The following is a 26222-nucleotide window of genomic DNA, read 5'->3' on the forward strand; positions in this document are numbered from 1 at the left end:
GGTTCCCCACATAATAATCACAAAACTACCTCCGCCTCCTTAAACCCCCCCCCCATTCTTTGCTTTTCTAGCACTACTTCTTTCCCTAAACCCAGAAATTAGACTAGGACAGCCATTACAGGAATTCTTCCCAATTCCTTGATTAAAATCACAGAATCTGTTCTCCTATGATGCATAATACAAAGAATGCATCTGTTGAAATTTAACTTCTTGCAGAAATTGAACTGGATATAATCTACCAGTTCGTTTATTTTGCAGTCATGTTAGATCTTCCTGAACTTGTTGGCCTGATGCACATTTCGCAAGCAGATAGACTATCACTGCTTTTGCCACAACTTGTGATATCATTTGGTATTTCTTTTGAAGATTAAATTATTTTAAATATATTTTTATTTTGTATTTTTATTTTAAATTATTTAGCTTAAATATATTTATTTATATATATTATAAATATATTTATACTCCTAGATGTATTTTATTTTTATATTTATCAGCGTTTAAAATATGAATAATTTAATCTTTCATAAGTATAGCATGCAACAGCACATATTACATTTTTGCAAACTTTTCAAATGACAAGTTATTTTTTTCTCTCCACTTTGGATTACAAATTGATGCAACTGTCTAGCATCTCAGAAATCAAGACTGCACATAAAAAAGTCCTTTCAACTCCCACTGAAAAAAAAAAGAAAAAAAAAGAACAAACTGTAGAGCATGATGTCTCAAAACAATCAACTGTATTGAATTCAACCATCATAGTTCAGGTACTGTGTAATTACACATATTATACTTGCTTCTGTTTTCTTATGATCTGCTGCACCCCTACTCCAAAACAGATTATGAGATAATCGGTGAATACAGACAAGGGATAAGGGTACAGTTGTAACTGAAGAAGGTTACAAAGGTGATACTTGGAAGAGCACACACTCTAGAGCTTTACATTGAGCAGTGCATGTCTCTAGAAGCACTTCCAGATGCGCACCCTCCATGCTCTCTTCCCTAATCCTCTCATTCATACAGCTATATGCATAAAAACCACAAAGACACTGATTTACATAAAATTATCTCACTCCATTTTATTTAAGATTTTCTCCTCCAGTTAGTAAAAGAAAGATGTGTCTCTCTTTATACATATGTACAAGTTCAGTTACAAAAATAGACAGCACATTCAAAGAGAAAAAAAGGCTTGGCATTTGTCTGATTCCCTCTAAATATCATATATACACGAGAATAAGAGGGGAAGGGGGAAGTCTTCATTAGTTAATTAAACAACACCTCCCCCTCAATTATCCCCTGCAAATCTGTTTAAAAATCAATCTAACTAAGCTCAGTTCTGCTATTTTCAGGTGTGCAAATTAGAGGCAGAGCCAACAGGAAGCACTCGCTCCACACTGTAGGACGCCAGGCAAGGGATTTGGGGTCAGAAAAAAATTATAATAATAAAAAAGTAATCTTCCACTGTCACAGCCCAGACCTGCAACTCAACTTGCTTCTCTCTGTCAAGGGTTGAAAGTGCCCCAGCAGAACAGCCTCTTTACTCAATGTGTCAGACAGAAGAACTGTCCCACACCTAAATCTCAGTGCAATGCAGACAACGCTTACAGCAAAGCAAGGAGCTACGGGCAGGGTTTGTGCATTGGGAACAGGGAAGGAGCAACCAGGGAACAAGAACATGGATGGGCACTGGCAGCAGCACGGCCTTCTATCAGCCTCACGGGACACAGCTAATGGTGCCCACACACTGCAGTGAACTCAACTACGCCAGTATGTGTGATGATCACAGAGATGAAGGGAAAACACACTGCAAGAACAGTCAATGGGATGGCTGGGATATGAGACAATTTTTTCCCCAGGATTTGGCTAGAAGGGGGAATAGCATAGTTCTCTCTCTCTCAGGACTGTTTTTTGTTGCTCCTCTCACAGTACTACAAGCTGCAGATCCATGCTTTGCTTTGGCACAGTGAGAGGAGCAGCACAAACCCTTCCTCAGCACTTCAGCTTTCCTCCTTCTCGAGATTTGCACTAATAGAGCACTTTTTGTTTCTAAGCCTTTAAGAGTTCTGCACACCTCAAAAATGAGAGAAATCATTTTGAACACAGTGAGTATTTGTGCTGATGAGAACTCTGAAATGCAAACCAATCACTGGCTTGTGGTTTCTTCCACTGCGTGAAGCAGAGGCTGTGCTGCTGCTCTCACTAGGGTTGATAGCACTCCCTGTATTCTGCAGCTCTGACCATCTTCCTGACAAATGGTGCTGAAAAGAATCCACTCCCTGGAAACCACTTGAGACACCTTCCTTTGAATTTCAAGCCTCTAAAGAACCCAGAGAACCACACCAGAAGAACCCAAGATTTTTTTTGATCACATATCATCTTCAGCATAGCCCCCTATTACTCCCGCAGGTTCACTGAGCAGCTGCCAGTACAGAAATGTCTTGTGACTCTACAGGATACTCCTGGGGTTTGGATACTGATTTCATAGGACAAAGCTAACGCTGGGTTCCACCTCAGGCTACAAGAGAGAAAGTATAGTGGTGTGACTTGAAGCACACACAGCTGCAGGATGTTGCATGGAGTAGCTGGATGCTTTCTTGGGAATCTTTGTCAGATACATCAATGAAACATAAGCTGACACTCTCCTAGTTACCCCAGACTCCCTTCCCTCCTTCTTGCAGTGTCTGCAAATATAGTTTTTTGGAATACACATAATCAAAGTGCTCACATCAACCACCCACTCCCATTGTGCTTTGATTTTCTTTACACACATGTGCTGGACAGCAACAGGGCATTCATTTGCATGCCTTCAACTGGCAGGGTGGTCTACTCTGAAAGCCAACACAGCTCAGATAAGCTTTGGGGGTTCAAAATTACTACCGACCACCTGAGGTGTGGGCACCTTTACTTTGCTTCCGAACTGAAGTTTCTGATATGAGACTGCTGGTCAGGTTTAAACTTTTGGTGGTCCCACAAACACTGTTTCCTTTGCTCAAAGGGGAGCTCAAGGGAGAAGAGGCGCTTGAAGGTCCAAAATCTACAAGTCCAGAAGGCCGAATGATTGCTGTTTGTAGAGGGCTACTTGCAGACATGCCTAGCAATGGAAAAGAGAATCAAATTCCACATGAGCATATTATTCCACTTGTGGTTCTTCAACAGCCAACAACACACTAACAATGAGTCCTAAGAACACTCTGTATTCATGATTTATGAGAGTTTAATGAAGAAGAGTGTCCTTAAGATAAACATCTTACAGGGCCATAAAAACATACACAGGGCCACCTTGAGCTAGTGTAAAGCTGAAGCTCAATCACCATGAGTTTAGCAGGTTTTGGAATGTGATACTGTAACTGCGACATGATCCAATGTAGGAAAGCCACAGTCATTGCCATGGGATAAACACTATCTAATCTGTCTGGACACCAAAAAAAAAAAAAAAACCAAACCAAAATAACAAGAGGAAAAATATTTGGCATGAGATAATTCAAAGAGCAGATGAAACAAATCCAAGGTCATCTGCGGTGAAACTGGCTCCACCTCAGAACCTTATCATGTCACACTGTATATTGCCTGGATCTCACAATATAATGGATGAGCAATACCAACAACACAACACTTTTAATCTCTTTTTTGCCAGGTTGTAAAGAGCAATCACCCAAAGTCATGTGGTTGGTTCTGCTGTGGGTATTGTGCTGCTGCCCCTTCCCCACATACCTTTAGAGACGTTGTATCCGTACGCTGCATACGCCGCTGCAGAGGCTGCTGCTGCCCCTGCTTTGGCACCTGCCATCGCAGCTGCACTTCCCGCTATTGACTTCCGGCTCCTGCCTTTCCCAGTGCTGGCTTTTGATCCACCTTTAGGACGACCCCGGCTTCGACTTGACTGGCCTCTCCCACTGAGAGACATATCTTGCATTGAAACACCTGAACAAGAAAAGAATGTTAAATCAGTAACAACTATAGTATTTCGTGTGACTCACAAGTGAGAACAACATCAAAACTGCCTACCAGTTACATTAATACTGTTCCTGTTCACTGATAGGAACAGTAACAGGGACATTGTTAGCAAGCCCTGAACCCATAAAAAGAAATTATTTATACAAAACTTTACTCTTCAGTAACAACTCCTTATTAACTGCTCGCCATTATTATGAATCTAACCCAGAAACAGGTTGAGGATTCTGAGTTTTACTTCAGGATCATGCATTTTCTTAGTTGAAGACAGAGACGCAGTTTCTTCTGTCTGCTGTCTCTGAAGAAACTCATCAACAACTATGGTTCTACCTATTTTACTGTAGAAAACTATGGTAGTTAAACCCACTTGCCATTATTGCAAATGCATTTAAAATTATTGCATTTAAAGAAATTGCTCCAATCATCCACTGGAGATAGAGAACTGATAACTAACTCAACAGCAAATTCAAGGAAAAGCCTAGAGATTAATAGTTCCATGGTTGTCTGCAATTTGGTAACATAAACTTAACAGAAGGAGAGCCCTCTGCAAGACAGGAACAAAGGATAAAACTTTTTGAAGTAACTAACACAGAAAAGAGGTAAGTGTGGTGAATGAGAGACTATGGACAGATTTCCTACCAAATCAAAAGTAATTTCTCTATGAAAAGGCAAATTTTTTCCCCCAAATTTTGCCAACCATACATATATTCTGGTTAAAATGCAGAAAATGTATCATTTAGCCATGCAAAGTCAAGGTTTAATAAATGTTAGTAGCAAATCAAGGCAAGAGTACTGACCATTCACGGTATCTGAAACTGAACCAGTAATGGAAGAAGGAGAGTTTGTTGCTCTTGACTGAGGTGCTGAAGAAGCTGGATCATCCACAATCACAAGCATATCGTTACTGCTCTCATCGGGAGGGATAGAGCCCATATGTAATTCACTGCTGATGGATATCTAAACATGAGAGAACAAAGCCATTAACTTACAAAAATAGTAAGATCTTCAAATGATATACAATCACAAGTAATTAACTGGTACTTGTTCTTTCCTATCTTCTCTAGAATAGCAGCATGAGAATGAGACATCATCTGCCTGATCACACCACACTTTACATGCTGAGCAGCAAAGAGCTCCAAGAGCCACTTAACTTCCATTCATGACAATACATGTTAAGAAGCAAAAGACTAATGGGCTCAGCAGAGATTTAAGTAAATTGTTATTCAACTGTGCATCTTCAACCGCAAAAGAGAAAATAGGATTCTTAACCCACTACTACCACTAATAAAAATCTTGATCAGTAAGGGAACAATGCAAAACAGAAATCTTAATCGAAGGGCATAGAACAAAATACATTTGCTGGTAAAACCAGTTTGCAATTTGTTACACAAAGATGAAGGAAAATAAGATGTGTGCTTCTGAGAATTTATAATTCAAATTCCAGAAAAACAACCCCACACCAATTCAGAACCTGAAGCAAGGAAGGAAGCAGAGAAGAAGATGCAGATGGGACTAGTGAGGGGTACTTATAAAGAAATTGAATGTCAAGAAGCTATTTGAGGAATACTGTTTGGTTCAGAAGCAGCGTCCTTGCTATGGAAGATACTGGTATGGGAGAAGGTATATAGTCATAAACGTGAGCATGACAAAGGCAGGAAAGAGGGACAAGAAAGTAAGGGGGACTGCAGGCAGGAATGGAAAAATTTCAGGGGCTGAATGGGAGGAAGTCAGGCCATGAACTAACTGTAGAAAAGGGAGGCAGAGAGTGAAGGAGTAGGGGAATAACAGAATCTCAAATAACATCAAGTCCTGTAAGGCAGCTTACTAGCAGCTGTTACATATTCAACAAACCATTTTCCTTTCCATGGTTCACCTTTAAGACACATCACTTCCCCATGCACTCCAAGTTCTAAAATAGCTAAAAAACAAAGAATCCTACAGGATGTAAGGCCACAACTAAAACAGTAAACAAGTTAAAGCAGCAGTGAGTCTTACCTCACTGAAAGGACTGGGCATGGCAGAGTCTACACTAATGAAAGAGTCATCCCCATCAGCAGACAGGTTGGAGTTATCAGCTGAGGGAACAAACGGGATCACAAGGTTCATGTTCTCTTTCTTTCTCTTCCCGTCCAACTCATCTTCCTTCTTCTTCTGAAATGAATAAAATAATACCAGGAATGAAACAGATGTTAAAACAGAAGAATGGGAGCAAACAACCCAAAACCTTAAAACCTAGTGCAGTATTTTAACTCAAGGAATGCCACATCCAGAATTTCCCAAAACAAGTTTCTGAAGGACATGGTAACAGATTCCTTAATTGCTTTAGATTTAAGTAGAGTTTTGTTTGTTTTTCTTCATAAGACAGCTGGAATTACAGAGAATTACTCTTACAGAACTATTTTGATTTCCAGTACCTTTTGGAGTGAGCTTGAAATGCTTTATCATTACACAAAATTCCAATTAATTAATGTAAAGCGTCCCTATCTCAAAAATTCAGAATTTTCATAAACTAGTTTTAATGATGCTTTTTAAACAAGTTGATCTGCCCTTGTTCCACAGAAGCCTCATATCTGCATTTGGTGCAGATTCCTCTTTTGTTCTTGTAGGACAAAATCTTGATTAAGTCACCTTTTAACGTCAGAGAATGGTCAGCTGATAATTTTGTTTTTTCAAGCATGAGTCCTCAAATTGTTGTCTGTAGACTACTGGTGACTGACAGTGTTATTTGGGTATGCAGCACTTCCTTATTTTTGAAGTTGCTAATGATTAAAAGACAGGTAGTTATGCATTATTTATTTTGTAATGTCCCTCCTAAGTGTAGGGAACTGCCACAGATGGACTTTCAATGGTGAAGGAAAGAAGGCTTTAATTAGACTGCCTTGGCATAAAATGTTTCCGCATCACGTAATAGTGATCCTGAAGCTCTTCTGGCTCTATCACTGACACAGGTGACCTCTGCATCAAAGTACCTTTTCAGCATATTTTTCCCTTTTACGTTTACGTTCCTTCACACGATTTGTTTCTTCCTGCTGTCGTTTCTCTTCTTGACGTTGACGCACTGTTGGAAAAGAAACACAAAGCTGTCACCACTGGAAAGGTATTTCACATTTTTTCATGAATCTTACAAGAAATTCTGGTTCTAACAGAACTTGGAAGAAAAGTCAGTTGTATTACAACTAAAATACACTGAAAACACTACTGTATTAAAAGTACTTGTTTCCAAATTACTAAAAAGTCTTACAGCAAAATTCTTCCTTCAAGCAACAGAAAAGTGTATACCTCTAATACAGCTTCAAAAATATGATGAAATACAGCATTTTACTAATAATTTTCTTGTTGAGACCTACATAATTCTTGTCAAAGCTCTGTCATCCAGGAACAATGTAATGATCCTGAATGAGTGCCAATAAAAACTTTATCACGTCATCAGGTCTCATTTTGCACAACTTCATTATTCAGCTCAACAGTGATATAAAACGAGCTTGTACTAACAAGAGTTGGCAGTGCAAAAAGAGACAGGAAACAGAAGTTGTTATCAGCAAGTAAACGTGTTTGTAGAGATAAAAACAGAGATTTCATAAGGTAATGAAGTGAAATATGGGGAAAACGCTGAAACACCAACTTCACATACATTTTTTTTCTAGCTCCTCATCATCCAGCAGAAGGCTGACCACCTCCTTTGGCTTCAAGGTGTCAGGTTTGAAATTGCCACCTGAAATCACCATTCGTTGGATCTAGAAGGAAAAAAACAAGAGAGAATTAAAAGGAAAAATTAGTCAAAGCAGCCATCAACCATTCTCACTACCCATCGCTGAAAGCCAGTCCCAAAAAACATGCAAATGCATCTCTGTAAGTCAGAGATGACCCAATTTCTCTATCATACCTATATCTACCAAAGTTAGTACCAAAATTTCAGGGAAGATTTATTAAGAGTATAATTAAGAGTATAAAATATGAGGAGCAACTGAGATAGAAAGCAGAAAATTACCATCCCTCATGCAAAGTTGCACTTTTTCTGAAGCAACATAAATAAACTATAAATGTTAAAAGTATTAATACACTGCTGAACAAAACCAGTCCTGTCAGGCATAATTTACCCATTCATTTTTCAAGTAAGCTGCACAGACGATTATGCAGATCACACTCTTAAAGAGCACAACATTTTTCATCTCCTTGATTGAAAACTGTATCTCTGTACTGAGTCAGTGTCACAGTTTAACAATTCACTCAACCTCTTATTACTACAACTATGCTTAACAAAATAAAAAACAAAGAAGAGTAGTAACTTAGCAGAAGAGAACAAGCTTTAACATAAGGTAATTTCAATGATTTGGATCACCAGCAAGAAGACTGCACTTAATTTTCAGGTTGAGATCAGGCAACTCTAGTGCAGGATCCCAGAGAAAACAGTAAATTTCAACAAGGGAAATATGATTGCATTCAGTTGCTGCAACACCATGAGCAGCATCTAAGTAACACAAAAGCTAAAAGAAACTCCAAGCACACAGAACATCTGAATGCTGTATACAGTATGCCTACTGAAAAAGGTGAATCTCCTTAACTTTTTTCTTGCCAGTGAAGTGCCATGAGATTTAAAGTTCCTAATACACTTACTGCTTGATGCTGCAGGACACTGAGCTTCTCTGGCAACCCTCACACCTCAAATAATTTGCACTTAACTACCTTTCAAATGTCTTTTGCAAAAAAAATCAGCTGTTGTATAACATGAGAGGAATCAGTAACTCTGATGCAGCAAAGACCGAAGCTCTAGTCTTAAAGAAGCCTGAGCAATTTCACTGTAATAATTAGCTTCTTTCCAGGTCATATAATGTAACTGGAATGCTTCTATGTTAGGGACACAGATTTGTTTATTTGAACAAATACACTCCCTTTTGCCTTTTCTTCTGCCTCCCTTCAGATGCTTTTTCTGTTTCTTTACTCATGCTGATATGTGCTTTCTGATACCATTTCTGTACCTTCTCGTTTCAGCTAATTTCTTTATTCCTACCTCACTCTTTTCCTTTGCCCTTTGTAAGATGCGCTCCTCAATGGTGCCTTTGCATATCAACCGGTACACAGTGACTTGTTTTGTCTGACCCAGCCTGTGTGCCCGATCCATGGCTTGTTGGTCTACTGTTGGGTTCCAATCACTGTCATAGAAAATTACCTGCAAGAGAACACCAGAAAAGAATTAAATAAAAACATACTTTTAGAGCACATGGTGATTAAACTAACAAAAATCCAATATACTCATAAAAGTTCGATCATACATTCCACAGAATTACAGCCCCACTGTAGGTTGTATCAACCCAGCTTTGCCCAGTCCTATGAAGACTTTTCCACTGCATTTCAGGTGAATTCAAACTAACTGACACTGTGAACGTTTCAACTTCCACAGAATGTCTTTAATATCTTCTTCAATAAACTTGCTTTGGAGGCACGAAATTCCGAAGTTTGTCATCACATTAAACTACTTTCATGCAATTAATTACAGACTAATCACAACATGAACCCATTTTAGTGTTACTTACCTTAAGAAGAAAAAGCCCATCACATTAGAATTTTATGCAAAAAGTAATACTCCATTTTTTTTTACTTCAAACCTAGATTCTAGTCTAGTGTAACACTTCTAGTACTTTTACTATAAAACCCTGAAATGCCACATTACATTCATATTGCCCTATCACTCCAACAGTACTTTATACACAATGAATATACAAACCAAAAATATTTTAAAACATTTTAGGCAGAAAAGTATTAAGAAAATTACAAAAAATGCTCATGCAAGGAGCCTGCCTGAGCTTCCATCTGTTTACTTCCTCTGTTCAAGCAACTGCAATGGAGACAACTTTTCCACCCTGAAAATCCTACAAATACTTGCTTTCTTCTGATTTCTTTGAGTGACAGTAAGATATGATGGGATACTTTTAAAAAAATTATGTAATATTTTTTGATCCAGAGATCTTTGGTTTTGTGTGACTAAGGACTTGGGTTCAAGTCTACACACACACAAGGTATGGGTTAGAAGCACAAGAACAGCAGTTATTGAAAAGATGAACAGCTCATCAGTATTTTTTCCGTAGTCCTAAATGGTAGCTGCTCCAGAGTGCAAAGCCTTGCAATTCATCTAAATTGGTATGCCTTTATACCTCTGGTGAGTCGGGGAGGAAGAAATTTATCCTTTCCGAGCAGCCGATATTCAACTACGAATGGCTTCATACTTCTAGAGGCATTGTTTCATTCTTCTGTGCACAGAAAAAAAGGGTAACCGATACCTATTCCACTGGTTCCTTTGTAAATGAACCTTAGGAGCAAAAAGTCATTCATATACTGAATGCTGTTTCATGTAAGTGTCATTTGCATCTATAGACCCCTTCAGCCATCCAACTCCTTTCTAGACTCTAAGACTGAAGTAGGCGAGGAGAAGGAAGAAATTTCCAGCTGTAACCAAAACCTATGTACCAAAATGTCCAATATTCTACAACTTTATCAAGATAATACTATGTTGTAAAGAATAGCAAAGTAATCAAGGCTCTGCAATTTCATGTTGTGAATGGCAATACTAAAAATATTGATCAGGATGGGCAAGAGAGTGTCAACTTGCACACAGAAAAGACCGACTTTCCTACATAAATTGTTACCAAATTTCACCCACCGTATCTGCAGCTGTAAGGTTAATGCCCAAGCCTCCAGCTCTTGTACTTAACAGGAACACAAAAATATCATTCCTGTAGAGGAAAGAGATTGAACCCCATTATTTTGTGCAAGAAATAACCACCAAAGTAATTTTTTTGATCCATATGAAATGATTAGGGCTATTTCTATTACTTGAACACTTCAGAACATTTTGTGCTTTTCATTTATGGTCAAGGAAAAAAACATATGAAAGGACGAAAGAAGTTAATCTACAAATGAGGACTGTCTGAACATGCAAACATTCAATTTGCAATAGCAGTTTATTAATCTGTATCAAAACAAACCAGGGCTTGTTTATCTTGCCCACACTGGTAATTAGGATTTCATATGGACAAAGAACAATTTATTTTTCACAGAACTGACCCGATGTTAAAAAAATCTTGCCCTAGCAATGCTCAACTAATAAAAAAAAAGAAAAATAAATATCAACACTGTATGATGCAAATTTGGTTCTAAATTTGGTGCTTTGAACAGAACAAACAAGGAGACAGGTCTATACATAGCACGACCAAGTACTGATGAAAACTCAAGTGGTAACAGCAAAATCAAAGTTTCTGCTAAGGTTGAGACCATACTAGTAACTCTGGAGGGTCAGCAGTATTTAAGTGTTCAACACCATACCGATCTGTGAACGGGCTGACACAAAGCAGACAATACTCTAGTAATGACTCCAAAGATGTCAACATACTGCCCTTCAACAGTGAGAGCAAGGCTCTTTGCTTAAGAGAAGACAGTCTGCAATGCCACATCCTTTTGGTATTACAATGACTGAAAAACTTAGCAAACATAAAATCAGTAAAGCACCAGAAATGCCTGTTGAATGAGCAGTGTGGGACATATCTTTTCTAACTAACTATGTGTAGGCAGTGTCCTTGTAAGTCCACTCATCAACCCTAAAGGGTCTTTCTTGCCCTCCCTGGAGGAAGCGTGGGTAGGATCACAGGCTGTTATGCATGTGCTAGTACAACTCAACAAACACAAAGAAACTAAGGGGTTTGGAATCCACATCCTTGAAGGTCAAGTAGAACTGACTATTTTCTCAGGACTCAAACTTCAAGACATTCACAAGTAGCTGGCGAGGCTGTATTGTAGAAACAGACCTCAAAGAACCCCTTCTGGTTAAAGATAAGATTTTGGTCTGTCCCCACCCTCTGCCAAGAAATTGCCAGAAGACAACAAAATAACTATGAAAACTGTGAATTAGCACACACACACAAAGCACCAGGAACTCTAAAATTAGAAAGGGAAGGTTTCTGACATTCTAAAACCTAAGGATACAAAAATTTACACTGATCTATGGACAGTTGGGAGGAACTAAAGCCAAGTTGACAATCTTCAGACTTTATCTGAAGGTATAAAAAGCCAAAGGAGTCAACGGGTGCCTGTTTGTACTGTAGACAATCCTTGGCCAGGAAATCTTTTCACTGTCGTAACAACAGTGGAACCTGCATATAGGCAGTCACCTGAACATCCAGCTGTGATATGCTTCTTGAAATGCCATATGGGAAGGAAAGTGGACAGAGCCACAGACTATGAGAACAAATTATCATCCCATAGCTATATATTTTCTACACCTTGCTAGGATATCCTGCAGGATAGTTTAGTCTCACAGTCAGGCTTTTTTTCCTGGAAATATTTCTCATAAGTAAATCATGTATAAGAGGAACTCAAACTAACATTTTAATAGGAATTCTTGTTTAGACTGGCTGACCTATATTTCAAGGGGATTTCCTACTGAAATTATTTTTTTCTTCAGTTGTTTTATTTATGAATAAAACCAAATTCTGTTCATTAATAAAACAGGTTTTTTTCACTTCATTTGGTTAAAGGATCTTACAGAACGAAGAGTCAGGATTCCAGGAGGACATAATAACCTGCAAGGAACTTGTTTCTGACACCTGGAAACAGCCAGAAAGGTATTGCGTGGCCCTCTCACTTCAGGTATTCGGCACATGTTCAAGTTTTATTGCTCTGAGGAGTTCACTAGAAGACTCATCATTGCAACACAGTCCTTCAGGTCTTTAAGCCCCATGAACCAGTGAACTGAAAGGCCTCAACTCCTACCTTCAGCTATGATACTTTGGGACCACTGATGCAAGGATGTCTAGAATGTTGCTTTCAGCCTGCAATAAGCAACTGTGTGAACCTAACTCCTCTGAAAAAGGAAAGTGACCTTCTTACAAGTTCACTCAATATTCAGGAAGGATAACCTTACTGTGAACTACCATATCAAAGTAATATCATATCAAGACATATCTCATGATTCAAAGGAAACTTAATAACCATAAACTCAATCATTATAAATAATGCACCATAATGTGCTTATAAAAATTGCCAGAATCCATTTTGGTTTACTAAATGAAAAGCATTATCCTTCTTTCTAGCTAATAAAATCCCTGTTTTATCTTTTATATATTAATTTAAGATTTCTTAGAAAGACACGCTTAAATAATTTGTTTTGCAGAAAACTAGGTCACTTTCAATACTTTAGCATATGCAAGATTTTCCATCTCATCTTTACAGTGTCAATTGTCAGAGCATTTAATAACCAATGAACATTTGCTGCCTCTCTACTGAGCTTATTTATAAGCAATAGCCTATTTGGATTGGCAAGAAGGACAGTAGGTGGTTGCACTAAAATTGCTTCCAAAACTCTTTCACAGATAACAAATTCCTAAATACAACTGGATTCAGATCAACAGCAGTGACTACTGGTCAGAACCACATAGAAACTGCTTCAGATAAATGAGGTCAATTTGATATCAGGAAAGATAAGTGCAGATTTCACTTATTTCCATTACATCTTATGCCAACTGTCTATGTACACACATTTTAGCACAAACACACCTTGTAAAAATACATTACCTGTTCTGAAAATCTGCTACCATGTCCCTTCGTTCAGAAATCTTTGAAGAACCATCCAATCTCATGTAGGTATGTTTCCTATAAACCATGTATTCCTGCAAAGAACATACACCAGAAAAATACAGTTGCTCTCGAAACTGTTCAATCTTGATTCTTCCAGAAAAAAAACCCAAAACACAATAAAAGCGGAATTGGAACTTAAAATAATAAATTCCCTAAATGTCATTAACAAATGTGCTGTAAGCAATCTTATGTAAGCAATACTTGGTAATTACACAATTCATAAATTAAAGCTATTCTATCATATGTCAGCTTTTACATTTCATGTAAGAGATAAATTGCAATGTGAGCTCAGAGTTGGGGATATGTTTGCTGCACTGCACACAATGTGATGGTACATGCCTTTTCCTAAAAACAAATAGGTAAACAAAAATCATTAAAATGGGAAGTTTGTTTTCACAGAGCATAAATTTTTACTAAATCTCAAGCTTTCACTGTGCAAGCAAACCTTTCCAAACAAACCAACTGCACCCGCTCCCTGCTGATTTTATACCATTTGAGTAGTGCTTTTAAAACCTCAGTGTTGTAATCTAATGTCTGTCCAGGCTTTATCTCACCAGTAAAGAGCCTGTAAATCTCACCACATACAAGAACACTTTGAATATTACACTAGCGTGTCAGCCCAGAGCTCATGCCAAGCAGCAGAACTGAAACCATTGCCTGAGACACAAGTCAAATGGCATCAACTTTGCTATAGGCAAAAGGTTTTTCCAATGAGAGACTTTTTTCATGCACACAAAGACCTAAAAGCTATACAAATATCCACAGAGTTTCTCCAGAAAAATACCCTCTGGGGTATTTGAACAACGTGATCCTTGCTTGGTTGAGGAGATGCAACACCTACTGGTTACATTAGTTGGGTTTAACCCTACTGGTGCATGAGTTTTTTTAAGATGCTGTGAATGCAAATGAAGACAGAAAGGAGCAGCTGGTGCTTCAGCACCAAGTATTGGATTCATCTTGCTCCAAGCCACCATGTTCAGCAGACACAGAACTGATGTGCTGTGAGAAGACATGGCAGTGCTTCTAGTCCAATAAACCTGACAGTACCATGCTCAGTTCTCCTTTTCACCTATCCTTCAGGGCTCCTGATCCTTTTTTTGTTCTGTTTCACTACTGCAGAAATGGTGAAAGAGCTACTGTACTATAAGGAACCTGAGAAAAACACTGCAGTAGTGGAAGCAAACTTCACTGTAAGGCAGATGAGAGAGAAAATCAGGTAAATAAAATAGTGTGGAAATGGCCAAAGCCACACTTTAATTAACCTTACAAAACAGAGCTCATGGCTAGTATGCTTTCTGGAGTACAACAACAGAAGTTCAAAGCAGAAAACAGCTACTTCATCATGCAGACAAACAAGCCCTAATTTACTATTAATTTATTCAATTTTTATGACAGGTTTCAGTCACCAACTAAAACCAGAGAGATACAGGTGTCAGTTAGGCACTATGTCACTTTTTCTCCAGATTTGATTCATCTTTTTTCTATTATCACAAGGACCTTTTCCTTTAATTTCTTTGTTACTGTCTTTATCTGCCTCTATGATAATTCAACCTTTGAATGTCTTGATTTAGTCCTCCCTCATCTATTAACCTGCTCTTCATTATCTGTCTTCTAAACAAACTTCAGCACAAATAGAAAACACCTTCTTTCATTCCATCAGATGCATTTATCCTTATTCCAGACTTCAGACATTTCCACTAAGGCACAAAATACAAAAGAATAAGCTATTCTACACCTGCAATACTGGCATTCACAGACTGTTTCCCCAGCTCTGCAAACTAGCTTAGTACCTTAGCCTTTAGCTAATCTTATAACAGATTCTGGTCTGCCTCCATACACCTTTCTTTGATCAAGACAGATACTTCACAGTAGTTTAACAGTGCTCATATGAAACATCCTTTTTTGGGGGGAACTGGTTTTGTCCAGTACTTTCCCAAATATTAACAGTACAATCTTTCAATTCAGAAAAAAAGAAAAAAAAAGGCCACATTCATACTACACTTCTCAGCAGTTCAGTGCTTTGATCACTCACAGAAATGGGATGCTTTTATCTAAAGAGAGAACTCTGATAGCAAAGAAACTATTTAATGAGTAATATACCTGGTCTCTACTGTAATTGTGGAAGGCACTTGATGACTGCTCATTTTTCTAGTTCCCACAAGGAGTGATGGAGTGGGGTGGGGGAAGCCTCCCAGGGAGACTTCAGTTTCATACAGAGATCCTTATATTAGACCTGCCTGAAAAATCTACCTGCCAATCTTGTTTAGTATAAGGGGTCATCAAGCAACCAGAAGCATCAATCTAGGAAAAATAATGAAAGTGCCCCTTCCAACAGAGTACCTATACACATGACAATGAACAATGAACACACAATGAACAACACATGACAACCCGAGTACTGTAAGAATGCAGTGCTCCTAAAGCCAGTGCTCTTTGGGCTTCCACACTGATACTTTCTCAGAAACTATACAATGTTTTCCCTTCATGTTATTTCATAGTCCAAATTAAGCACTCTTATGTCTTAACACAACTAATAAACTTTATGTAGAATATAACGAATACATTTTACATCATGCAGAATATAATTTGACCTCTCATCTCATGAATGCAATCTAACTGCCACTGAAATCATGGACAATTACTCTTGTAGGAGAAAACAATCACATCGAGAAAAACAAAATCTTAAAAAGTATGAAATACACATCAGCAACAGTACTGAAATTATGCTTTAATCCTCTTCTGTTGAAAGAAAATAATTCTCCTCTTCATATTTATATCTGCTATTTTATAATGGTTGAACTAAGCAGAAGCTCTTCAGCTGAAGCTACATCAAACAAACTTTGTAAACAACGTGCTTTGTGCTCTCTACCCTGCAAAGATTAGGTCAGTATAATATTGTACCAGTTACATCAGTGCAGTACAAATACACTGAAAAAAAAAAAGACATCTTGTGTTTTTTTATATTCAAGTACGCAGATGGGATGTATTTTGGTATCTCAGGTAAGGAAAAAAAAAATCTACAGATACACAACTTTTGCAAGGATTTTCTTACAAATTGAGTCCTTACTCGATTTTTAGCTTGCTTAACTTCAGCTTCTGTTACTTGGGTGGGGAGAAAGAAAAACAGAGGACTTAGTATGTGGCTTATTTGAGTAATAAAACCCAACAAAAGAGGTTGAACATTCAGAAGGTGGAATAGCAAAATGATGTGCTCACAAGCCTTTAAAATGGAATGCTAAGAGAAGAGACAGGAGCACTGAACACTCAGCTTTATGAGCTTCACGGTGTAATGCCAGGTGTCAACAAACACAGTATGTCCAACGTTTGCCAAAAGAAGAGGCATACAAAGCAATGCTGGGCAAAGTGCCAAAACACAGAATTGCAACCATGCAAGTTCTGTTTTTCCTCACAGCAGCAAAAACAAAATTCAGCTTGTGATTTGTTATTGAACTATTAACTGCTGACCTTAAAATGCACTCTTGTTCATACAGAACTCATGACTTAGGCAGCTATTGATTCATGCTTCTCACATTTTCTCTTCAGTTTATTGTGGAGAAGATAGTATCCCTAGCTTTGGTGGCATGGCTGCTCATCAAATACTGATTTTTTTTTCTTCAGAGGCAGACTGACTATTTAAATAATGAGTAATGACTTAATTCTTAATTTATATCCTATTGTATGTGCCAGAGAACCTCAATGTTTACCAAACTTCTGCAGAGGAACAGGATGACAGAGGGAAACAGTAAAAGTCTGTGAAATTACAAGTAACATAAACAGTGTAGAACTAATCACTGTTCTCCCTCTTCCTTCCACTAAAGGGACATGTGAACATCAAATGAAAATAGAATGAAGCAGTTCAAAACCAGCAAAAGAGAATAATTAAACCATACAACCCCTTGCCACAGGGCAGTGCAAATGTCAACACCTAACAATGTGTCAAGATGCAACTGAACAATTCCATGGAGAATCCGTGTTGGACTAACTGAATATAGAGGAGGTGCATTTAGATCAGAAAGCCCTTGAGCTGCAAACTGCTGGAGAATGAGCATCTAATTGTGAAGTACCACTATTCTTGTACATTTTCCCCATACCATATGTTGTTATACACTGGTAGAGTGTATAACAGTGTATAACAGTGTATAAATGTTTTACACTATAACACTAGGCCAGACCTTAGGTCCAACTTTGTATGGTAGTTCTTATATTCTTGTATTAATGCATTTACTGGGTATTCTACAGTTATAGCAATTTTATGTCAGGTTTGCCGCATTCAAATTACAGTACTTTCTCCAAAACATCATTGCTAAATCTTCATCTTCAAAATTTGCCTTCTGTAAGCTATAGGTCTCCTACCTCTAGTAAATCAATCATTCTCGTCATCTGGGAATAAATAAGAACTCTGTGTCCTTGAGATTTCAGCCGTGTCAACAGAAGATCAAGAGCATGAAGTTTTCCACTGTCAGTGATCAGACTCTCTTTGTCTAAAAAGACATAGAAGAAAAGCAGGTAACTAATAAAGCAAAATCAGATACATGCAACAAGTTCTAAGATTTCCTAATACTTCACTGCATTATAATCCCTAAAATAATGAAGTGTGATGGAAAAACTGCAATATCCCGCCTCGTAGACACTTAAAATCACACTGCTTATTTTATATACATATATATATATAAACTGCTTATAAGATATATGTATACATATATACAAACACATACACTAACAATAACTTTTGTTTGCTGGAACAGGAGCATATAAATATACCCACCTGGCAAAATCTCATCACAAATTGATCTCCTCACAAGTATGGACTGAATCATTTTTTGGACAGCCATTTCCCTCATCTAAGGATTTATTCTGACAAGATCAATATGCCTTGACACTTAAAGAAATGTTTTCCACTTCACATGTGAAAATGCTGTCCTTTGCACATTTGCTGCTACCTGCTGCTAATCTTTAGATCTATCCTCCACAGATCAAACCCCTCACCAACACAGAAAGTGAAAAACAGTTCTCTAGGTCACTGTAAAATAACAATCCCCTCACAGCACTGCCTTTTCTTCTTCTTCCCTGCGCTCTGGTTTTTGGAGGTTTTTTGCTTTTCTTTTGTTTTGTTTAAGAAATATTTCCAGATGGCAACCTTTTCAGTCACTTCAGATTTTACACTTCATGTCCTCTCTACTTCAGCACTGCTCATGAAGTGTTTTTCAGGAAGGAGATCTTCCTGTTTGTACATTCTGTACGTAAACTTCAGTAAACAATACACTGCTGTTGAAAGAGGATGAAGAGAAACTTTCTTCCAAAAAATTATCTGTTGGAAAGGCCATTGATGCTTCTTTATTCTTTTGGATGTCTGAACTTAGGTTTACAGCCAAAACGGAAAGCTGGTAACTGCAGATGGTGCAGGCTAGTACAGAACCCAAGTATTTTCAACATGTCTAGCAGGTAGCACTTCTGCACGCTTCTTGCTGCACAGAACAAATTAACTTATGGGTTGAAGAAAATTCAGCTTTCTCTAACACAGTTAACCGTCTTGCCCAATGTCCTAATCAAAAAAAAAAGTTATATACAAAAATTCTTTCACTTGACCACCATATATTTTAATACAGGTTCATACTAGTGGAATAGAGGAGTACAGATCACTCGACAGCACTCCTAAAAAGATTTTACAAGCATGGCATGGAACAAAGTACCCAAGGGATGTGCTGTGCAATGATATGGCATAATTTCAATTATTCGTGGAGCAACTGGCACTACTCAAGGTTCTTCTTTTGGACAAAGGTTTTTAAAAACAGAAGAGAACTTTATAATAGCAGAGAAAGGCACAGTATCCAGTGACTTGCTGAAGCTGTAAAAAAAAGGCACGCTTCTCTCTTATCCTTCCAATAGTGAAGAAAAATTAGTCAGCACTAGTCGCTTTTACCCAGAAAGATGGTGGATTCTTATCACTTTAGTATATTAATCATGTTCTCTTTCAAAAATATCCTTTAGCTTAAATATAAATAACAGACTTAATGCTGGAATTAGTGGGATCCACATTAGGACATTAGAAGATGCAGCCTACAGTCTCCATTCTGAAATTAAAAAAAATGTGAGTTTGAGTATCATTTAAAATTAGTAGCTACTCCATTTGCACTATAATTCAATGCTGTGAATGCTCTCTCCTTTGGTAATTTTACAGCCATGCACCTGCAAGTCACTAGCTAACAACCCAAGACTAGAGAGGTCTGCTCTTTCTTGCTTCTCTGCCTATCTAGTCACTGTTTTTTCTCCAATTAGCAACTACCTTAGGGAATCCATTAGCTGGAGAGCCAAGCCAAGAAGATACTGTAAGGAAAACTCAAGCCCACACATCAGGCTGGCATTTGTTCTAAGTGCAGAATAACATATAATGGTGCACTCATCTCTAGGACAGGATTTGGTCTCATTTACATATAAATCGCTAATAGTTTCATGCATTCTTTTAAGGAAAACCAGATTTTGGACTTAGGCAGTTAAGCAAAATAGAAATGACTTTGGGTTATTTGGTTTTAAAACACATCTATGGAAGCAAAAAACTGCACAGTAGCAATGTTTACTCATTATACAAAATGTTATTATTTCCTTTAAATCCATATAGTCATGACATTCTGCTTTTATTCTAATTGGTCAGCTTGCTATTTCAGAATGAATTAAACTGAGTGAAGTTACATGAAAAGTCTAGATATACATGACAAACTAACATGGTTATCAACCAAAAGACATCTGACTGGAAGAAACTCAGAGAACAAATAGGATCTGTTCAAAAGTCAGTCTCAACAGGATCAGATTAACATATTAGCAAGTTTCCAAAAGAAAAATGCTACTGTTTTTCTCACAAAGGCATGAATAGGTAGAATTAAGCTTTGCTAACTGGAAATGATGCGTGTCCTTTGCTGCTGGCTCCTGAGGTCTCCATTGTGTAAGTTACTATTTTTAAATAGCAATGAAATGCAAATTACAAGTAAGGAACTTATTTGCAGATGGTCTGAAAAGTTAGCAACTTTTTAACAGTTCATAAACTCATCCAATATCTCAGTAGCAGAGCAGACTGCACTGGTGAGAAAGTTATTGAGGTTTTTTTAACAATGCAAATGGATACTACCAAAAAGAGATTTATGGTCTCTGGAAGAGAAAACCATTTGTCTTTAAACTGGCACCTTTAAGCGTGCTATCCTGATGCTATTGTGGTTTCCAAGATCAAATATTTTTGCATGCTGAAAGCCTGCCACCTAGTGCTTCAAAGGACATGTTCTGAAAAGTGGTAACGGAAAATGTAAATTATTCATGCCACCTTCAGAAAACACCACAATTATTCAAAAGAGGAAAAAAAGAAGTGCCTTCCACCTCTAGTTTCTCTCACTTCTATTTATAATTTTCTTTTACCTTGTGTGAAGAAAAAGGCAACCTACTTTTTAAAACAGGATATCCAAAATTTGCAATTCTACATTTTTTATTTTTAATGATCGCCAACAACTTCCAGTGACAATGACAGTGATTTTTTTGTTTGTTGGTTTGGTTTGGTTGGGGGTTTTTTGTTGACTGGTTTGGTGGGTTTTTTTGGTCTTTTTTTTTTTTTTTAATAGCATCAAAGGAACTTCTAAAATTTTAAGTCAGTCAGGAGACAGAGATCCTGTACTACACAACAAAGAGCTCTCCCTAGGACACAATTTTTGGGTTCTTCAGCACTGTATGAAACAAACAAGAAAAAGCAACCAGATCAAAAAGAAAGTAACTTTCAAATCATACTGTACGGCTTTCAGTCTGAAAAAATACCCCACAACCCAATACTCCAGCCACGCAGGGATATGGACATAAATTATCTACAAGGGGATACAGTGGGCCTGGGAAGAATAGTTACAAATGATTATGACTCAGAATAACCCTTGTCAGGAGTTCTAGCCCATGACTGTATCTGGGCTAAGCGCTCTCTGGAGAATGAGAAAAAGTGCCTCTGGACATGCAAAAGGCAGAGGAAAGAGAGATAAAGCCTGGGTTCCAGTTGACACCCCTGGTTCCCCTCCCGACAGTCTGCACGGCACAATGGGGTCAGTGAGGAGCTAGCTGGCTCTCACAGTAAACAGCCAGCGAGGCCGGTGCTTTTTATCGATACTAAAAGGACTCAGACACTTCCTGCCATTTAATCCAGGACCATTTTTCTTTCAAAGAACAGGAAAAGCCTCAAGAGATTCCCACAGTGATCACAGCCGAGCCTGCTGCCAGGGTACTGGGAACACCGAGTCTGGGAGAGAAGAGATCAGGGTTTAGGAGAGGGAAGTATCCCCTTTTCATCTCGTCACCTATTTTCCATAGAGCTTCACAGCTACCATTCCAATTGACACTTGCTAGACTTTAGCCTTGCAAATGGCTCCTTCAGCACATCAGTCACTTTCTGCAAGGCACTGTGCCTACTTCTGCAGGTATAAACAGCTGTCCCGTTGTGGTTTGTGCCCTCTCTTCTTAGAGTAAGTTTGGATTTGAATGCTACTTTCCATTTAATTAAAACACAGTGTACAGAACTACTTTTTCAACCCATCATTAGCTCCAACACTTCCCAAATTAAGCCAGTTTTACATAACACATCCCAAACACCTTCTCAACCAAATTCGGTTGTACTTTGACAACAATTTGCCTAACCTTGCACCTATGCACTCACTCCTGTAAGCTTCTTGCATCCCATCTTTATTCCTCTAAAAACTTTTGTTGGTAACAAGGTTCATCGGCTTAAAATGGAAGTCTTTTCAAGAGAATGCAGCCCTGTGTCTATTCTGCACTGCTACTTTGCTTCATTTCTCTATCCATGCCTTCTCCTTTAATTTATCCCTTCAATATTTCCCTTTTTACTGCTACAGAGATTAATTTTCTGTTTTCAAGTAATTAACAAACAATTAAAAGAATTTCTGAAGAAACCATAAAGTCATCAACTATTACTGAACTACTAAGCTAATGCAAGCTCATGAAAAACGGTTTCTCCATTACATAGATACAAACATGCATGCGCTTCAAATAACTCCACTTACGAGGTACTTTCTTAAACTGGACTGTAGCAAGCAAAAGGCCATTTTCCTTTTACTGTACTAACTTCCCCTGCCAAACATCCTTGACCCAAAAGGGTCTGGGAATAACTTCTCATCTGGCAGCGTAAGCTGTTTTTCCTTTTGGCTGTCTGTCAGATCTCTAGCACTTTGTGCAGAACTCTGCTCGCTGCTCAGGACCATCTTCCGACAGCTAGAGCATGTCCGGCCAATGAAAGTCACTGCAGTACTCGGCAATCAAATTCTAGGAGATCTTGGATTACTTAAGTGTTATTCTAGGAAAAAATTAAGTACATTTACTTTACTGGTACAATCGTACTTTTTCCCACTTTACCAGGAAATATGAATAAGTCTTTATTCCAACTGAAATTCAGTAAATCCCTCATGACTTGTTTTCCAGACAATTTCTTCTGACCTTGGTCCTCAAATCCATCCTTCTCATGGTAGACTGCTACAAGTAATTTTAATCTTTTCACTAGGTAGACCAGTGAAGATCTCTCAGAACAATATGAAGTTCTTTCAACACACTAAGAGGCAAGGTATGATTGTAACTTTTCCTGCAACCTTCTTATTTCCAACCTCAAAATAGTATTTGGTTGTGAGAGCAGGCTGTGCAAGTCTAGTAAGCAAGTCTGTCTACAGTAATTTGGACGGTTGCAAAGAGATGCTTGTAAGCATTAGAAAAGCCTGTACTAGACTTTTTCGGTAACCATCAACAGTTTTACCTCAGATAGAGGATGCAAAATCACAGTCTACTGTAAGATAGCAGGGCTAACTTTCACTCAGAAGGGAAAACAAACACACAGCCACCCCCAATCCCTCAAAAAGCCCATAAGCTTAGCATAACCAAGCATAAATTACCCCCAAAGAGCAGATGTCCTTTTTTATCTCATCTCTTCCATGACAACCTCCAAATTTACCTGGTATCCTGATAAAAGACCAGCCATTCTGAGGCCTGATCCCTAACAGCCCTCCTGGATGCTCTGGGAAGAATTGGGAGCATTGCTTCAGCCAGTCAGCTGCTAGCTCAGGGGATCCATGGAGTACACACTGCTTTGCTTCAAGACTTCCTCCTTCCCTTAGTGCCCTGCGCTCGTATTCTGCACTTTGGTCATTGCAGTAGAACTCCAGTGGCACAGCTGTTACCTACAAGTAAAATAATAATAATCAATAGTCTTGTTCAGATTTCCCCTCATCCCCAAATCCCCAGTTCAGGTACCTTACCACTGGATCAAATTTTAGAAGTCAAATCATTACTGAAATGTACAAATGGAAACACAATCTTTGGCTGAGCTTCAAACAAACAAAGATGCAACATCTCTCCACACCACAAAAAACACCATAAGAAAAACCAGGCACAGAATACTTGCCTGTTAATAAACTATGCCAGTTGTTACACAACTGAGTGCAAAGCTGAAAGTAAAAGTGTAATATCCTTGCTGCACCTCTCCTTTTGCCAAGATTTCTTTTATTTATTTGTTTATTTTTAGTTTTGCCCTTCACATTCAAGTATTTATCTCACTGGCCGAGATGGGATTTACATGTCCTTAACAGAAATTAGAAAGGAAAAAAACAAACAGAAAAACAGCTCTGTTTTGGAACAGCACATTTCTTGGGCTTTACAGTTGTTTTGAACAGAAGTGCTCTTTTTCTTGTGGCATTCTATGAATCCTATGCCCTATTACCTGTTTTAGTATATACAACCCAGCTGGACAGACCAGTGTTACAAACATAGGAACTGTGATTTCATGCCATGTGAGCTCTTCTGGAATGACTCCATCAGTTTAACTCCCCCCTGTTCTGTCCCATCCACCCAAATCTGTACAGACTGGAAGGTCCACATTAGCCAAACAGCTGGATGCCAGTGGCCGTAAGGTCCTCGAGTAAAGTCTGTTCCAGCAGACGAGGCTGTGCATTGTACAATCTACAGCTTTCTCTTATGTTGCCCTTACCATGGTAAGGGACAACAATCAGAAGCAAAATTGAGCCATGGTAGATAGCAGGACAGACTGCTCTGCTAGGTTTTTCTTCAGGTATTTCACCAAGAGTTAAATCATATGATCCAAAGTAAACACAGTTTCAATACTTTCACACAAACAAATGCAGAACAATTCACTATCTAGTTGAAGAATCTCTCAAAAAAAAAAAAAACCCTGCAGATTACCAACTTCTATCTTTTCTGAACATAAGTCTGTTTTGGGCCAACATTCTGGTGTATTTACATAATCTATTTATAACCGAGTTTACAAAAGGAAGCTTGTAGAAACTTTTACATACTATCTAGACACTTAATAATGTGTTGTAAACTCACACAGAAATGAAACTAAAATTTTACTATTAGATAATTAGCCTAAAATTTTACTGTTAGGCAATTAACCTTACAGCATAGGCTTGTAACAAAGACATTCAAAATGCTGTGACAATTTCTTCATCAATATAAGAAGAAAATTATCACTACTCTAGAAGACATTGTTGCTTTTATTTCAGAAGTAAAATGAAAAAAAATCCTCCATGTGAAGTCATGTAAGTTAAAAACATTGTCATGAATCCTAACAGTGTGCAAAATGACATATTTAGGAAAAGCAATGTAACAAACAAAAATGAACAGAGGAAATCAATCTTGTGAAAGTTTTCACACTTGAAAAAAGGCGCTGGGGTTGCATAGGAAGAAACAGTACAGGAGGTTGTGGAGTTTGATGGTGAACAGCAGGCAGCAGAGTTTGTGCAGAATTAAGTAGGGTGGGAATTAGTGTGATAATGGAATAACTGAAACATTAAACACAGTAAAAGAACCAGATGAAAAGTTTCTATGTATTTGAAGAGGGTTTAGATTTTTGTTCCAGCTTACTCTAGTGTGATATAACTGCTACGCATTATATCATGCAAATAAAAACATTTTAACAGCTTAACTAAATTATAAGCAATAAATAGTTTAAATATCACCAGTTTTAAATATCGCAGTTTAGAAGTGTAGGGTGGAGGGAGCAACCCATACTTCAGGACTGCCTGGTACCTTAGATGCTGGCTGTACCCCCCTGAACATTTATCTTTGAGCTAACTGAAAGTAACAGGTATTAAAAAAGATCTAGGTGGAAACCTGTGATCCAGACTTGTTTTACAGGAGCTCTTCTCATAGGAATAAATTAATCTCACAGAGATTTCTCTTTGCAAGGGCAAACAATTGTTTAAACAAATTCATGAGCACAATGACAGTCCAGATTGGAAAAAAAAAACCAACGAAAAATCATACAAAATATTTACAGTAACAGTAAAACCATTGTTTTGCAAGATGCCAAGGGCTATTTTTAAACCAGGCATGCTTATGGGTCTACACACGCAGCCATGTGAAACATTGCAAAGTGAAAGGAACTGTGTTAAGACTTTGTACACATTTCCATACCTAAAAGAGTACGTAGCTATCTTGTACTGACACTTCCACTCAAGGGATAGCTCTGACCTTTGTGAGAGAGGTCAAAACCTCTCTCAAAATGCAAAAAATTCAAAATGCAGGCAAATTCTGTCACCTGAATATTGCTGTATACTGCAGATGATGGTACAGACTTATGTTCTTTAAGAGGCATTATTCACCATCACATTTCA

At 38.0% G+C, this 26222-nt stretch overlaps 1 protein-coding gene across 1 annotated transcript in view; it reads right to left on the reverse strand.

Annotated features, from left to right (window-relative positions):
• Nucleotides 1-1050: 1050 nt before the first annotated feature.
• The window catches only part of INO80 (INO80 complex ATPase subunit), a 60440-nt gene continuing 35268 nt past the window's right edge, over nucleotides 1051-26222 (reverse strand). The window contains exons 25-35 of the mRNA XM_008926515.3: nucleotides 23543-23768; nucleotides 17926-18053; nucleotides 13510-13604; nucleotides 10604-10676; nucleotides 8957-9115; nucleotides 7580-7682; nucleotides 6918-7006; nucleotides 5944-6099; nucleotides 4746-4905; nucleotides 3709-3918; nucleotides 1051-3088 (exon numbers count right to left, since the gene is read on the reverse strand). Coding sequence (XP_008924763.2) covers nucleotides 2871-3088; nucleotides 3709-3918; nucleotides 4746-4905; nucleotides 5944-6099; nucleotides 6918-7006; nucleotides 7580-7682; nucleotides 8957-9115; nucleotides 10604-10676; nucleotides 13510-13604; nucleotides 17926-18053; nucleotides 23543-23768 — 1617 coding nt within the window. The 3' untranslated portion in view covers nucleotides 1051-2870. The remainder of the gene's footprint in view (nucleotides 3089-3708; nucleotides 3919-4745; nucleotides 4906-5943; nucleotides 6100-6917; nucleotides 7007-7579; nucleotides 7683-8956; nucleotides 9116-10603; nucleotides 10677-13509; nucleotides 13605-17925; nucleotides 18054-23542; nucleotides 23769-26222) is intronic.

This window comes from Manacus vitellinus, unplaced genomic scaffold (genome assembly GCF_001715985.3).
Source record: "Manacus vitellinus isolate BGI_N305 unplaced genomic scaffold, ASM171598v3 scaffold_6_pilon, whole genome shotgun sequence".
NCBI lineage: Eukaryota > Metazoa > Chordata > Aves > Passeriformes > Pipridae > Manacus > Manacus vitellinus.